We start from the raw sequence: 15,107 nt of genomic DNA on the forward strand, positions 1-15,107 counted from the left end.
ACAGCAATAATACTCCCAGTAATGTGTCTGAGTGTATAACAGAGCTCCACAGCAATAATACTCCCAGTAATGTGTCTGAGTGTATAACAGAGCTCTACAGCAATAATACTCCCAGTAATGTGTCTGAGTGTATAACAGAGCTCCACAGCAATAATACTCCCAGTAATGTGTCTGAGTGTATAACAGAGCTCCACAGCAATAATACTCCCAGTAATGTGTCTGAGTGTATAACAGAGCTCCACAGCAATAATACTCCCAGTAATGTGTCTGAGTGTATAACAGAGCTCTACAGCAATAATACTCCCAGTAATGTGTCTGAGTGTATAACAGAGCTCCACTGCAATAATACTCCCAGTAATGTGTCTGAGAGTATAACAGAGCTCCACAGCAATAATACTCCCAGTAATGTGTCTGAGTGTATAACGGAGCTCCACAGCAATAATACTCCCAGTAATGTGTCTGAGTGTATAACAGAGCCCCACAGCAATAATACTCCCAGTAATGTGTCTGAGTGTATAACAGAGCCCCACAGCAATAATACTCCCAGTAATGTGTCTGAATGTATAACAGAGCTCCACAGCAATAATACTCCCAGTAATGTGTCTGAGTGTATAACAGAGCTCCACAGTAATAATACTCTCAGTAATGTGTCTGATTGTGTAACAGGGTTCCACAGCAATAATACTCCCAGTAATGTGTCTGAGTGTATAACAGAGCTCCACAGCAATATTACTCCCAGTAATGTGTCTGAGTGTATAACAGAGCTCCACAGCAATAAAACATTTAAACCAAATGTTGTAAATGTGAAAACAGTTTGTGTTAATAAGATACATTGTTTTTTTTCTAAATTTCCTTTCAGTTAGATAAATTGCTATTAGTAAGTCAGAACAGCCCCGCCCCTGGCCACACCCCCCACTTGGAGCAGCTCGGCCCCCACACTCAGAACAGCCCCGCCCCTGGCCACACCCCCACTCGGAGCAGCTCTGCCCCCACACCACACCCTCATTCGCACTCAGATCAGCCCCGCCGCTGGCCACGCCTCCACTCACGCCCATAAAATTAAAGTGTCCAGCTTTGACATGTTGGGGGTGTGCTTCTATTTACTAGATAAACAAGTAAAATTCACGCCCAATGTAACCCCTGAACCTGACATTGGGAGGCTATTGGAGTACCGTGCCATCGGCTGCTAAATACAATGCGGGTATTGAACACACAGAGCTGGCTGTAAGAGAGATTCTCTCAGATATTGTCCCCTAACTTAAACCAGCTTAGATGGTTTGGTCGCTAAGCAAAGAATTGAAGTACCCAGTACCCCAACATTACCGGACAGTAAACTCCCTGTTTTTAGCTGTTCATTTACAGCCCAGCCCCCGGGTATATTTGTGTAAAGATGGTTTGTTTTGTGTTCAATAAATGTTTACGTGGAACATATTGACTGTAATCACGAGAAAGTAATCTGTGCTCCCATCATAGCCTGGACCCTAACCATCCGATTCCAACGCATTTCACAGCTTCAGGGTGAATTATAAAGCAGGATTTGTCTTACTGTTAATTATGTTGCAATCAGTCTTGAGCTGGTATATGGCAGAGATTTCAAAACATTTTAATGACCAATGTTGGCATAATAACAGTCGGATATAGAAAATGGCAGTTGTTGTTTAATCTGGCTTTTTTCTGCTTAAACTGATTTTGGAAGTTTCTGCTTTTTGGTCGACTCTCACATGAAATGGAAGTATTATATGCCTCACCTTTACAGCAACCAGAGTCTTTTCATTCTCCGGAGTTAGATTGTAACATTCTGCCAAAAATACTTTGCCAAAGGCTCCTTCTCCAAGCTCCCACTTGGGCACAATATCTCGTCGTTTGATGTGTTGAACACCTGGAAATAAAAAGTCTTGCTAAATCAGTCTTCTAACCCCAATGCGTTTCTTGGTCTAATGCTAAAGTATACACTTTTCATCAGATACATCTATAGGAAGCTGTGATGTTACAGGAACTGGCATATTTGGGGGCTAGAGAAGGGACACAATGGGACATAGAGGGTGTGGCACCACTCACAGGCATCACAGAAGTATTGTGGGTTCTCAATGAAGTTGGTTTTCGCTCCATCCAGCTTCCCTTCAGCAGAGGTCAGAGGGCTGGCTCCAAAGTTCATAAAATGGAGCGACATTGCCAGGTCATCCTCCTGTGCCAGCACAGCCGCCCCTAGAAATGAAACCAAATAAATGTCAGAGTGAATGTTCGTGGGACGAGCTGTGCCAGAATGCATGTGACAGAGGTCGCTATAGGTCGAGAATATAGTAGTATTTACTTGATCACCAATGGTCCACCACCTCCAGGCCACTCCCCACATTCTAAAAACGGTTTGAAAAAAACTAAATATGAACAACCCAGAATGTGTGAACATATAGTTACATGGTTACATAGCTGAAAAGAGACTTGCGTACATCAAGTTCAGCCTTCCTCACATATGCTTTTGCTGTTGATCCAAAAGAAGGGAAAAAACCCAGTCTGAAGCGCTTCAATTTTGCAACAAACGAGGGAAAAATTCCTTCTTGACCCCAAAACAGCAGTCAGATGTCTCCTTGGATCAAGCAGCTATTACCCCACTAATTAGAAATTGTATCCCTGTATGTTATGTTTTATCCAATTTCAGTTTAAGCATCTGTATGGACTCTGGTAAAACCACCTCTTCAGGCAGAGAATTCCACATCCTTATTGCTCTTACTGTAAAAAAAAAAACCTTTTCTTTATCTTGGACTAAGTCTCCTTTCTTCCAGTCTAAACATGTGACGTTGTGTCCTTGTGTATGTGTGTAGAGCCTTTATTCTATTGGCCGGGGTTGTATAACTGCCTTGCTGACCACTGTCCTCACTCTCAGCCAGCCTCTCATTTTAGATTTGTGAGAGTAACAGGTGAACCAGCACTGCTCTCTGTAGCCTTTTATGATTACCAGTCATTGCTCATTTGTACTAAATTAGGTGAGGAAATGGTTAAGCAGTGCAGACAGGAGCCCTGTGCAATTTCTCCTCCTGCAGTTGGGCTGTAACTCCATGGGGGAAACAAATCCAACCCATTTATGTCTTGAATGAATTTCAGAAGTGAATTAGCAGCTCCTCAGTGCCTGGCGCAAGGGAAACAATCACTATTAAAGAGCAACTCTCCTAATTCTCCCCTCCTCGTCTTCATTAAAGTCTAGAAAATGCAGTTACAGTGAAAGGAGAGATTATTAATTGAGTCTTGTGCGAGGGGCTGCCACTGTGCAGTGCATTGCCTAAGTAAACGAGTCAGCCGAATGTAAGGAATTCTGCAGGCACCATAACAACTTCATCACAATTCCATTATTATGGTGCCAGAAGGTCTTTCAGGGTCTAAACGGTTAACAAATGGTTTAACCCAAAGTCTTCTGTCCAACGCCAGTGAGCTCTTCCTCCGAAGAGGAAGCCTCCAACAGGGGTGTCGCTGATAAGCTGGGACCGTCAGATGATGTTCTTCGAGCTGACATAACTATAGAACTGTTTAATTTTCAGGGATTTTTACTAAAGTGTACAGTGTCAGGAATTCAAAGTGCATTTTAAATTGTAGGGTACAGTAGTTTAATTCGAAATAGCTTTGCTTTCAGTTTGCTATATTGGTGCAAAATGTGAAATTCACGTTCTGTTTCTAACGTAAGTGAGTAACAGTGTGTATCGTTTATATTAGGCTATACAAATACATTCACTGGCCCTTTAACTTAGTGTAGGGGAAGTTCTACTGGTTGGAGTAATAAACATGTATCTTAAGTGACAATATAATGGCACAGCATGGCTTATATAAACAGATGTTTATAGGCCCATAAGAGATTCTCTGCGGTACTTAAAGGGAAATATATATCCAAACAGTGAGAGGGTCATAAACCTATAAAATGTGTGTGGTCTTCTTCTTCAGCCACAGTTATTGTTGATGTACCCAGTTGCAGTCCTCTAATCTACACCGGTAAAGATATTGATATAAGCCCGCAGAGGGCCGCCATGTTTTCTATAATAACTGAACGCCAACGCCAAGGTTATCTCCTCCCCAGTGCTGCTTCTACTGAAGGTTCCTCGAGAAATTATTCAGAATAATATATTAACTGTAACCAAACCAATACGTGGTTTCTTTTTTTCCTTGTTTTTGTCTTAATCCAATACTATAAGTCAGTGACTTGCAGATAGACACATTGTGCTCCATGTTCATATCATTATAGATGCTGTTAATAAAGCTAAATAACCTAATAACCTAAATCACAAAAATAGCATTCAATCTTCAGTTCATGTAACCATCGACAAAGTTCTCGTATTTTTCTTAATTTTGTAGAAGTTCGTAACTTTAAAAATGTGGCAAAATGCGCGATGTATCCCAGTCATGAAACACCCCTTTTTATTATTTATTTTTATCCCATGTTTTATTCTTTTATAATTGGTAAGTTTTGTAATGTAGATATGCATAGCGTCATTTGGTTTGTTCTCTCTCTGTCTGCACGCATAGCGAATGGTTAGGAGTCTAGGTGAAAGTGGCGCCTTAATTTATTGCAGTGATTATAGTTACCAACATTGTGAGTGCTCAAGATGGAAACTCACGGTTAATGCCGAACTTGGAGTGACGTCCACATTTATTAAGCACGATCAGCATGAGGACGAGAAATATGCAGGCAAATGCAGCCAGTCCCACTGCAACCGAGACCTGATGGAGAGAGACACACACAGTAAGACTCAACCTGCTGTACTTAAGGGATTCCCATTTCCCATAAATCTCCCCGTAATATGAGAAACATGAACAGAATTTCCCATAAATCACCCCGTAATATGAGCTTCGTGTTGGATACAATGCATTAAATTATTCAGGCTATATAACTTTGCAGTCACCTGGGATAAACGTGTAACATTCTCATTATGATTTATCCTATAATGCATGCAAAGGAATTAACTCGGAATGTGTTGGGTGTTAACTTGTTAGGTACTGGAGAAACGCGTTGCTTAGTTCCAAGAACATTATTCTACAAACCATGAATGTATATTTGCAGTTTATTTTTTTCCCTGTCTTTCTATATTCTTGGGCCCACTTAGAAATGCATTGGATTAATTAAATGCCCACTGGTACTGATGGCAGGTGGCAAAACCTTGGGCAAAATGCCCTGTAGGAAGTTTCAGATCATGGAGATTTGCAGCAAACAAATAGATTTTAAAGGTGGGTATCGTTTTATTTCATGTTTTTTTGCATATTTTTTAAAAGTTATTTAACTCCTAAATGGCAGAGAATTGAGCAATGAGGCTGCAGGGCACAATCTATACAACAAAACTACTTCAAGCTAAAGTGTTGTTTTTAGAGTCCCTTGAAGGAAATGTATAGCTTATACCTGGTATTTAACGATCTTGCTGTAAAATGCAATGTCCGATTTGTTTTGCTCTATAGGACAGTATTGCTCCATATAGTGCTCAGACACTGTGGCTGAATAGTGGAATAGCTAGTAAAGTATTAAGGAAGAAGATCGTTTAATATTAAATCTTAGATACTGATACAACTTTAGCGTTACTTAGAATATTATGTTCAGTTATAGAAATTGCATCTACAGAAACACATAGACATTAGGGCCCGGGCTACATATAAAAAGACTCACTACATTTTAAAAAGAGACAATATTCTGTTGGGAAAAGTGAAATTTAATTTAATGCCAAGGTGATATAATTATCTAAAAACCAAAACTACTGTAACTTATTTATTTTATTTTTACAGGTAGAATAGTAGATGCGCACACTATGAAGAACAAAGCCTTTGTTTTTTAATAATCAAATCAGCCTAGATGGGCAGTCGATGTACACGTGCTCTCACAATCTACTCACCCAGTAAGTAGGGATTTACATTTTTTATGTGTGCTTTTAAAATGTATTGTTCGCTGTTCACTTATTAATGAAATGTCAGATTTGTGGCGTTATCCAGGGAGTTTGCAAACCCTGGTCCTGAAGGGGTTAAAGTTTTATGACAAATGTAAGTTTAAATGAGGGCCGTCCAGCTGGTATTGGTTACATTCCTACAAGGCCGCCATCTTGGATTCCAGAGAGAAATTCTAAGTTTATTCAAATCACTTAGTGGGTTTCTCTGCTTTCCCCAGAATGTTATCCCAGTAAAGGTTTCTAAGAATGACCCACTAATTAACAAGTGGCCTAAAGCAATTAAGCTGCCATCCAATTAGATAATTGAAAGTTTTCCCTTCAGGTCTCGCAGAACGCGTTGCGGTTCCTCGAGGTTTGCAAACCACTAACTGATGAATAAAGACAGGTTGGCTGTGGTGTATCCAGCTGAATGAGAGATTCGAAGCACAGGGGGTGTCTGGGCCTCTCCAGTTGGTCATTTAATGCTGTCCCCGTAGTAGTTGTGTGTTCCTAACAGGAAGCCGATTTCGTATGGTGCCAGAAGTTAGGGATCCATTAATCATGGTGAGAATCCCATAGCAGTAAGTGTGATTAATGATCGGCCTTAATTACTTACACACGATATTTCATAAACTGGACCTTTAGCAGGGTTTGGAACCTGTACGAGGCCAGTATTAAATAGTGGATTTAACATCAGTAGGCAGGCCGCCATTGTTTTAGAAGGATAGACCCTATAATAAATATACCCTCTTATCTAGACAATCAAACTGTGACATTTAAAAGTGTAACACAGAGCTCCACAACTATAACTGCAATGTACATGCCCATATCACAGAGCTCCACAACTATAACAGCAATGTACATGAGTGTATCACAGAGCTCCACAACTATAACTGCAATGTACATGCCCGTATCACAGAGCTCCACAACTATAACAGCAATGTACAGGACTGTATCACAGAGCTCTATAACTATAACAGCAATGTACATGAGTGTATCACAGAGCTCCACAACTATAACTGCAATGTACATGCCCGTATCACAGAGCTCCACAACTATAACAGCAATGTACATGCCCGTATCACAGAGCTCCACAACTATAACAGCAATGTACATGAGTGTATCACAGAGCTCCACAACTATAACTGCAATGTACATGCCCGTATCACAGAGCTCCACAACTATAACAGCAATGTACAGGACTGTATCACAGAGCTCCACAACTATAACAGCAATGTACATGACTGTATCACAGAGCTCCACAACTATAACAGCAATGTACATGACTGTATCACAGAGCTCTATAACTATAACAGCAATTTGTACCACAGAGTTCAAAAAGATACAATTCTCAGCAATGTACATGACTGTATCACAGCTCCACAGCAATAAAACTCCCAGTAAGGAGCAATCTGTTTAAATGTATTATGGAGCTCTACAGAAATAAACTCCCAGTAATGTGCATTCTGTATGAGTGATCGCAGAGCTCCATTGCAATAAAACTCCCAGTAGTGAGTTTAAGCATGCGTGGGATAGGCATAAGGCTATCCTAACTATAAGATAAGGCCAGAGACTAATAAAAGTATTTAGAAAATTGGGCAGACTAGATGGGCCGAATGGTTCTTATCTGCCGTCACATTCTATGTTTCTGTAATGAACAGTGTATGGGTGAATCACAGAACTCCACAACAATCAGTATTTTAAGAAAATCATATTGGCATTGGCATAAGATTAACTCACCCCGAATGTGTTCTCTTCCACGGTTTCTACAGGGTTCACAAATGTGCTGTTTCCTCCACCTGCACAGTAATAGGACATTAGGTTTACAAGTTACTCTGAAAGTGGCCGTTAAACTCAACAATGCATTCTAGAAATTAAACATTAAAATGTCTGCACATTACTCTCATTAGACGTTTTCCAGTGATCCAGGGAAGGCAGTAAGTGTTTATTGGGGGCAGTTACAGGGACTGTACCCCCTTTCCCCTCCCCTGACTACTTGGGAAAGGTACAGGCTCCATTTGGTGCCATTCAGAATGCCCCCAGGCTGCGCTAATTGCTGAGCATGTGCTGCAGTAACAGAGTATTTTATTACATTTGAGAAGCAATCAATTAACCGTAATTCACTTTCTATAGTAGATTAAGGTCTCCTTATTGGATTAAACACTAGAATACTTTGTGGGTAAAGTGGAGAGATCATGTAATACTGGACAGCAGTCTACCATGACTATAACTAGTGATTTAAACTGTAACGAGGGCAGCGACCGCGCTGGAGCAGTGTGCCAGTGATATACAACATTTATACTGTAACGAGGGCAGCGACCGCGCTGGAGCAGTGTGTCAGTGATATACAACATTTATACTGTAACGAGGGTAGCGACCGAGCTGGAGTGTGTGCCAGTGATATACAACATTTATACTGTAACGAGGGCAGCGACCGAGCTGGAGTGTGTGTCAGTGATGTACAACATTTATACTGTAACGTGGGCAGCGACCGAGCTGGAGTGTGTGCCAGTGATATACAACATTTATACTGTAACGAGGGCAGCGACCGAGCTGGAGTGTGTGCCAGTGATATACAACATTTATACTGTAACGAGGGCAGCGACCGAGCTGGAGCAGTGTGCCATTGATATACAACATTTATACTGTAACGAGGGCAGCGACCGAGCTGGAGTGTGTGCCAGTGATATACAACATTTATACTGTAACGAGGGTAGCGACCGAGCTGGAGTGTGTGCCAGTGATATACAACATTTATACTGTAACGAGGGCAGCGACCGAGCTGGAGCAGTGTGCCATTGATATACAACATTTATACTGTAACGAGGGCAGCGACCGAGCTGGAGTGTGTGCCAGTGATATACAACATTTATACTGTAACGAGGGCAGCGACCGAGCTGGAGCAGTGTGCCATTGATATACAACATTTATACTGTAACGAGGGCAGCGACCGAGCTGGAGTGTGTGTCAGTGATATACAACATTTATACTGTAACGAGGGTAGCGACCGAGCTGGAGTGTGTGCCATTGATATACAACATTTATACTGTAATGAGGGCAGCGACCGAGCTGGAGTGTGTGCCAGTGATATACAACATTTATACTGTAACGAGGGCAGCGACCGAGCTGGAGCAGTGTGCCAGTGATATACAACATTTATACTGTAACGAGAGCAGCGACCGAGCTGGAGTGTGTGCCAGTGATATACAACATTTATACTGTAACGAGGGCAGCGACCGAGCTGGAGCAGTGTGCCAGTGATATACAACATTTATACTGTAATGAGGGCAGCGACCGAGCTGGAGTGTGTGCCAGTGATATACAACATTTATACTGTAACGAGGGCAGCGACCGAGCTGGAGCAGTGTGCCAGTGATATACAACATTTATACTGTAATGAGGGCAGCGACCGAGCTGGAGTGTGTGCCAGTGATATACAACATTTATACTGTAACGAGGGCAGCGACCGAGCTGGAGCAGTGTGCCAGTGATATACAACATTTATACTGTAACGAGGGTAGCGACCGAGCTGGAGTGTGTGCCAGTGATATACAACATTTATACTGTAACGAGGGCAGCGACCGAGCTGGAGTGTGTGTCAGTGATATACAACATTTATACTGTAACGAGGGCAGCGACCGCGCTGGAGTGTGTGCCAGTGATATACAACATTTATACTGTAATGAGGGCAGCGACCGCGCTGGAGTGTGTGCCAATGATATACAACATTTACTCAACATTTCACCCCATGTAAGTTGCTGATGTCATACAACAGTATTATTCAACGTAAGGTGGTGTTTCCGCATGGCTGTGTGCTCGGATGACTGGCAAAAATGACCTCGCCACTGGTTTTTGGAGGGGGCCTGTTTGCCAGCCTCCTGCCCTGTGATTATGGCCCCTGTGACTTGTTGGGTTTTAAGACACTGTTTCTGCCTCTTTAAATACTATTGGAATGGATTTGCACTTTCGAAATGGCACTTCGGATGCAGCCGAAGTGTCGAAGTGGCCGCCATTCAACATTCGAACATTTTATTTTGTCGAACGAGTTCAGCTGTGTTTTGTCGTCGAGTTCATGGAACTCAAATCGGACACGTGGCGGCCCGAACATCGCTGAAAACTTACCTTCAAAGTCATTTGGGACTTCGACTCTTCGGGAGTCGAACGGTGTTCGACAATTCGAATGGCACTTTAACATTGACTATGTGCATGAACGGTTCCCGTTCGACTATTCGAACTGAATTTAGCCATTGAAAATAGATCGGCCGCACAGCCTAATTCCCTGGAACTGTTTTGGGCATGAAACCATGCGTGCGGTCGGTCAAAATGTGACTTCCACAAAATTACTGAACCCCTTCTCTGATCTGGGTGACTTTTGGATGTGTTTGTGGGGATATGTGGTGTTTTCGGGTGTTTTCCAGACTTTGCAAAAATGCATGTTTTTTTCTGCTTCAAGTTAATTAAGTTCGTCCATTGTCTTCGTTAATTATATCAGAGGCAGAGGGGAGGGATTGTGTACACTGTATGGGCGTGCCTGAATGTAAAACTATGTTTTTATTGGCTTGCATGTTTTGTATGTCGTGCCCAACAAGGTCCACCTGGGCGTGAACCTTGTTGGGAAACTTATTTAAAAGGCCAGTGTGTCCCATTAAACTTGATTTCCTGTTTTACCCTCAACATAGAGTCTCTTCTCATGTGTGGGGGAAAAGGCTGCATCTACCTTGGGGATACTCCCCAGGGATTATAATCACTAACTTCTTTCCTGCTTGACTCTTTGGAGGAAGAGAGGTTTACGACTGGAACCTGGAGCTTTGTCGTAGGTCCAGGGTGGGTAAGCCAAGCTGTAACGCTGGGCGTGGGGACTGCGGTGCTGATGGTGTCAGGTGGAGTGCTTGGTGAGCACTAGGAGCATCCATCGGCGGAGGTACCCAACCGGGGTACAGGAACTTCCGTTTCAATGACATTATGTTATACAAAGAGGTACAATATAACTACAGGCAGAGTAAATAAAGAGTGTCCTTAACTCTGTGTGATCAGTCACATCATAAGAATGCTACAAATGTCAGGTGTTCTATATACAATTAATAATTTTTGATACTATGGATAAACACCGATAGTGTGTGCAGATACCAGGAGCTGGCCTAGAATATGGCTGAGATAGGGTGAATATCTGGATATGAAAGTGAGTCGGTGTGCAATGGTACTGTGCCTTTAAGAGGGATCTAATTGTGGCGAAACCAGCTTCGCCACTGTGAACTGGAGAGGCCTGGCTGCTAGCCTCCTGCCCGCTGACTATGGCCCCTGGACATATTGCACTTTAAAGACTATATTTGGGCATGTACTAATTTATATTGCTGCTACTGGCCCTTTAAAATCAGCAATGGACATTTTGGGACTACTGTCCCTTTAAGACTGTGAAGCATATCCTATTGTACTGCCTATATATTGTATATGTATTTATGTATGCAGTTAACCTGGGTTATATATATATATATGCCGCATTCATCTGATTGTTCGGTAGAATCACTCCATTCATTGTATTGAGGAAACTACCGAACAACCAGACCACCCAGGACTAAGTGTGCCTCCAATTACCGTTTGCAACAATGTTGCAAACGGGTAATTGGCAATCATGTAATGTGTTCTGTGTCCTCTGGGTGGCCGCCATTCAGGAAACAACCACGTGGCGGCGGCCATCTTAAACTACCGAACAGCGGTGTTTTGCCGTCGAGTGTCTGGAACTAAAATCGGACACTTGACTAGGCAAACACCGCTGAGACCTCCATACTTCCAGAAATTCGTATGGAAACTACCGAATGACCCGCCGTTCGGTAGAAAGAACCCCACCAACAAGGGAATTCATTCAAACCCTCTCCAGGCTCTATAACACAGGCAATTCGCCTGTTTTCATTCCCTTGTTTGTGACCGACCGCAGGGCCAAAATGCATGGAACTGTTTTCGGATACTTTACCCATGCGGTCGGTCAAATCTTTGGAACTTCATATCTCCCGAACCATTTATCCGAATGGGCTGATTCTTGCATATGTTGTCCCCCTGAATAAGGGCTATCAGGGGATACCTGTTTTGGAGGTGTAGCATATGTATTTGGGGTACATCCAGGAATTGGGGAAAAAGGTGTACGGTATAATTATGTTAAGTGCTAATCTAAGGGGAGGAAATGTGTGGGAGGTACATCCATGTGATTGGTTAAATTCATCCTCCCCCTGGGAGTGTCCTGTATGTACTTGGTTGTAATAAAAGCCAGACTGGGTGTCCCAGTCCGGAGTTCCTGCTTAACCCTCAAAATGAAGTGTCGTCTCGTTCTTGGGGGGGATTGGATTGTAAGCTGACTGCCAAGAGTGTAAGCCGATTGTATGCTTTTCTTGTTCAGCTGTTCCAGTTCGGAGTGTCATTTCGTATCCAGCTCGTGAGTTCTGATGTTCTGCAGTAGCTGTGCCTGTCTATGGAAAAGGGGATTATCGCCTAAACGCATTTTTCCCCTTTTATGCTGAAACGGTCCGTTACAATTGGTGGCAGCGGTGGGATCGTTCCTACAACCAGAGGGACAGCTACAGACAACACCATTCCTGGATTACAAAGTGAGGGCAACGCCAGTACCCGTACAGCGACCCTATCTACGAAGGATTTTGGGAAAATGGGCAACACGCACACCTGGGCAACACACACACCTGAGGAAGAGAGTGAATTAGAATGGAGAGATAATGCCCGGATAGAATTATGGGATGATGCCCTGGAAGAAGTCCAGTATCAACGGCAGCAGCGCTTTCCTGGTGCCGCATACCAGTTGGAGGAACAAATGGCCTGGCGGATGCCGCTTCTGGGGGACCAACCCGGAGGGGAGCGGGTAAGACAACTTGAGTACCTCGTGGAAAGGGAACTGAGCCTGGACGTCTCATACCGGGCACTGTGGTGGTGCACTGTCCAGCCAGAGACGTGGAGGGCAGAGGGCATCCAGCCGGAGGGGGATCACTACACTAGCCCTGGCCTGTTGTGGAAGGCCCTAACAGAAGACGTCGACTTCGGCAGTCCAGCAGAGTCACGGTACTGGGCTATCGTGCATTACCGGAGTGAGATGTTACAGGGCCCGAGATCTATTGGACTGGGACAAGACCTCCGCCGTTTCGCTGGCATGGAACAAGGGCTGGAGATGGACTATGTAGAACTATTAAATTCCGGCCAGCCGCAGAGAGGGGACGCAGACCGGGAAAACTGGGTGGCAGACCCAGACCTGCTAGCCTACAGCTGGGAAAACGGGGCCGAGGTACCTCCTGCTTCACTACCAGCTGCAGAAGTGGGGGACCTCATGGACTGGCCCTGGAGAGACCCACAGATGGCCGGGGGAGATGGGACCGAGATCTCTCTACCGGCCCTACAGGGATGCTGGGCAGTCGGCCCAGATCCCCAGCGGCAGTGTGTGTCCCAGGGAGCAGAAGGTGCAGTCCTTCCTCCCCAGCGGCAGTGTGTACCCCAGGGAGCTGATGGTGTCGTCCATCCTCCCCAGCGGCAGTGTGTGTCCCAGGGAGCAGAAGGTGCAGTCCTTCCTCCCCAGCGGCAGTGTGTACCCCAGGGAGCTGATGGTGTCGTCCATCCTCCCCAGCGGCAGTGTGTAACCCAGGGAGCGGATGGTGTCGTCCTCCCTCCCCAGCGGCAGGCTGAGTTACAGGGGGCAGAGGTTGTTGTTCCTGCCCCCCAGCAGCAAAGTGAGATGCCAAGAAGGCAGTGTGAAGTGAAGGGAGAGGAGAGCAGCGTCCTCCCTCCCCAGCGGCAATGTGTGCCCCAGGGAGCTGATGGTGTCGTCCATCCTCCCCAGCAGCCGTGTGGGTCCAAAGGAGCCGAAGGTGCAGTCCTTCCTCCCCAGCGGCAGGCTGAGTTACAGGGGGCAGAGGTTGTTGTTCCTGCCCCCCAGCAGCAAAGTGAGATGCCAAGACGGCAGTGTGAAGCGAAGGGAGAGGAGAGCAGCGTCCTCCCTCCCCAGCGGCAGTTTACCGTCCAGAGAGAGGAGCTTGTTACACCCTCTCTCCAGCGGCAGCCTAACTCACCAAGGGGAGATGTTAAGCCCCACAACTGTGCAGATGGGACCGTAGTCTCTGCACTTACAGCACAAGGGATAGGGACGGTCGGTCCTGTTCCCCAGCCTCAGTGTGATGGATCCAAAGGGGAGACAGTCGGTCTCCCCCTCCGGCAGTCGAGCTGCGCACCTAAAGGGGAGACAGCCAGTCTCCAGCAACCAGACGCCCACCAGACTACTCCCGTGGTAGTGCTGGCAACAGGACAGAGTACCGCTGGTCTCTGCCCCCTCAGCAACCCACCAAGGCAGCCTACCCGTCTCCCACCCAGCAGTGGTGAAACACCAGAACTTGGACAAAATCCTTCCTCACCCAGATGTAGTAACCGGTTAGTGTGGGTGGGCTGCTCTGTTATTTCTGTTTTGTGGGTGGGTTGCTGGACTAACCAGGGCACTGACCGGCAGAAAGTCAGGTACCCTGTTAGTCTAATTGGCCAAGGGGAGAAATGTGGCGAAACCAGCTTCGCCACTGTGAACTGGAGAGGCCTGGCTGCTAGCCTCCTGCCCGCTGACTATGGCCCCTGGACATATTGCACTTTAAAGACTATATTTGGGCATGTACTAATTTATATTGCTGCTACTGGCCCTTTAAAATCAGCAATGGACATTTTGGGACTACTGTCCCTTTAAGACTGTGAAGCATATCCTATTGTACTGCCTATATATTGTATATGTATTTATGTATGCAGTTAACCTGGGTTATATATATATATATGCCGCATTCATCTGATTGTTCGGTAGAATCACTCCATTCATTGTATTGAGGAAACTACCGAACAACCAGACCACCCAGGACTAAGTGTGCCTCCAATTACCGTTTGCAACAATGTTGCAAACGGGTAATTGGCAATCATGTAATGTGTTCTGTGTCCTCTGGGTGGCCGCCATTCAGGAAACAACCACGTGGCGGCGGCCATCTTAAACTACCGAACAGCGGTGTTTTGCCGTCGAGTGTCTGGAACTAAAATCGGACACTTGACTAGGCAAACACCGCTGAGACCTCCATACTTCCAGAAATTCGTATGGAAACTACCGAATGACCCGCCGTTCGGTAGAAAGAACCCCACCAACAAGGGAATTCATTCAAACCCTCTCCAGGCTCTATAACACAGGCAATTCGCCTGTTTTCATTCCCT

The 15,107-nt window shown here is 44.9% G+C and overlaps 1 protein-coding gene across 1 annotated transcript in view; it reads right to left on the reverse strand.

Annotated features, from left to right (window-relative positions):
• Positions 1-15,107, reverse strand: part of NTRK1 (neurotrophic receptor tyrosine kinase 1) — a 106,738-nt gene that overhangs the window by 34,087 nt on the left and 57,544 nt on the right. Inside the window, exons 10-13 of the mRNA XM_063439216.1 lie at positions 7,629-7,687; positions 4,599-4,701; positions 2,059-2,205; positions 1,749-1,879 (exon numbers count right to left, since the gene is read on the reverse strand). Coding sequence (XP_063295286.1) covers positions 1,749-1,879; positions 2,059-2,205; positions 4,599-4,701; positions 7,629-7,687 — 440 coding nt within the window. The remainder of the gene's footprint in view (positions 1-1,748; positions 1,880-2,058; positions 2,206-4,598; positions 4,702-7,628; positions 7,688-15,107) is intronic.

The sequence above is a fragment of the Pelobates fuscus genome, chromosome 13, assembly GCF_036172605.1.
Source record: "Pelobates fuscus isolate aPelFus1 chromosome 13, aPelFus1.pri, whole genome shotgun sequence".
NCBI classification, from domain to species: Eukaryota; Metazoa; Chordata; class Amphibia; order Anura; family Pelobatidae; genus Pelobates; species Pelobates fuscus.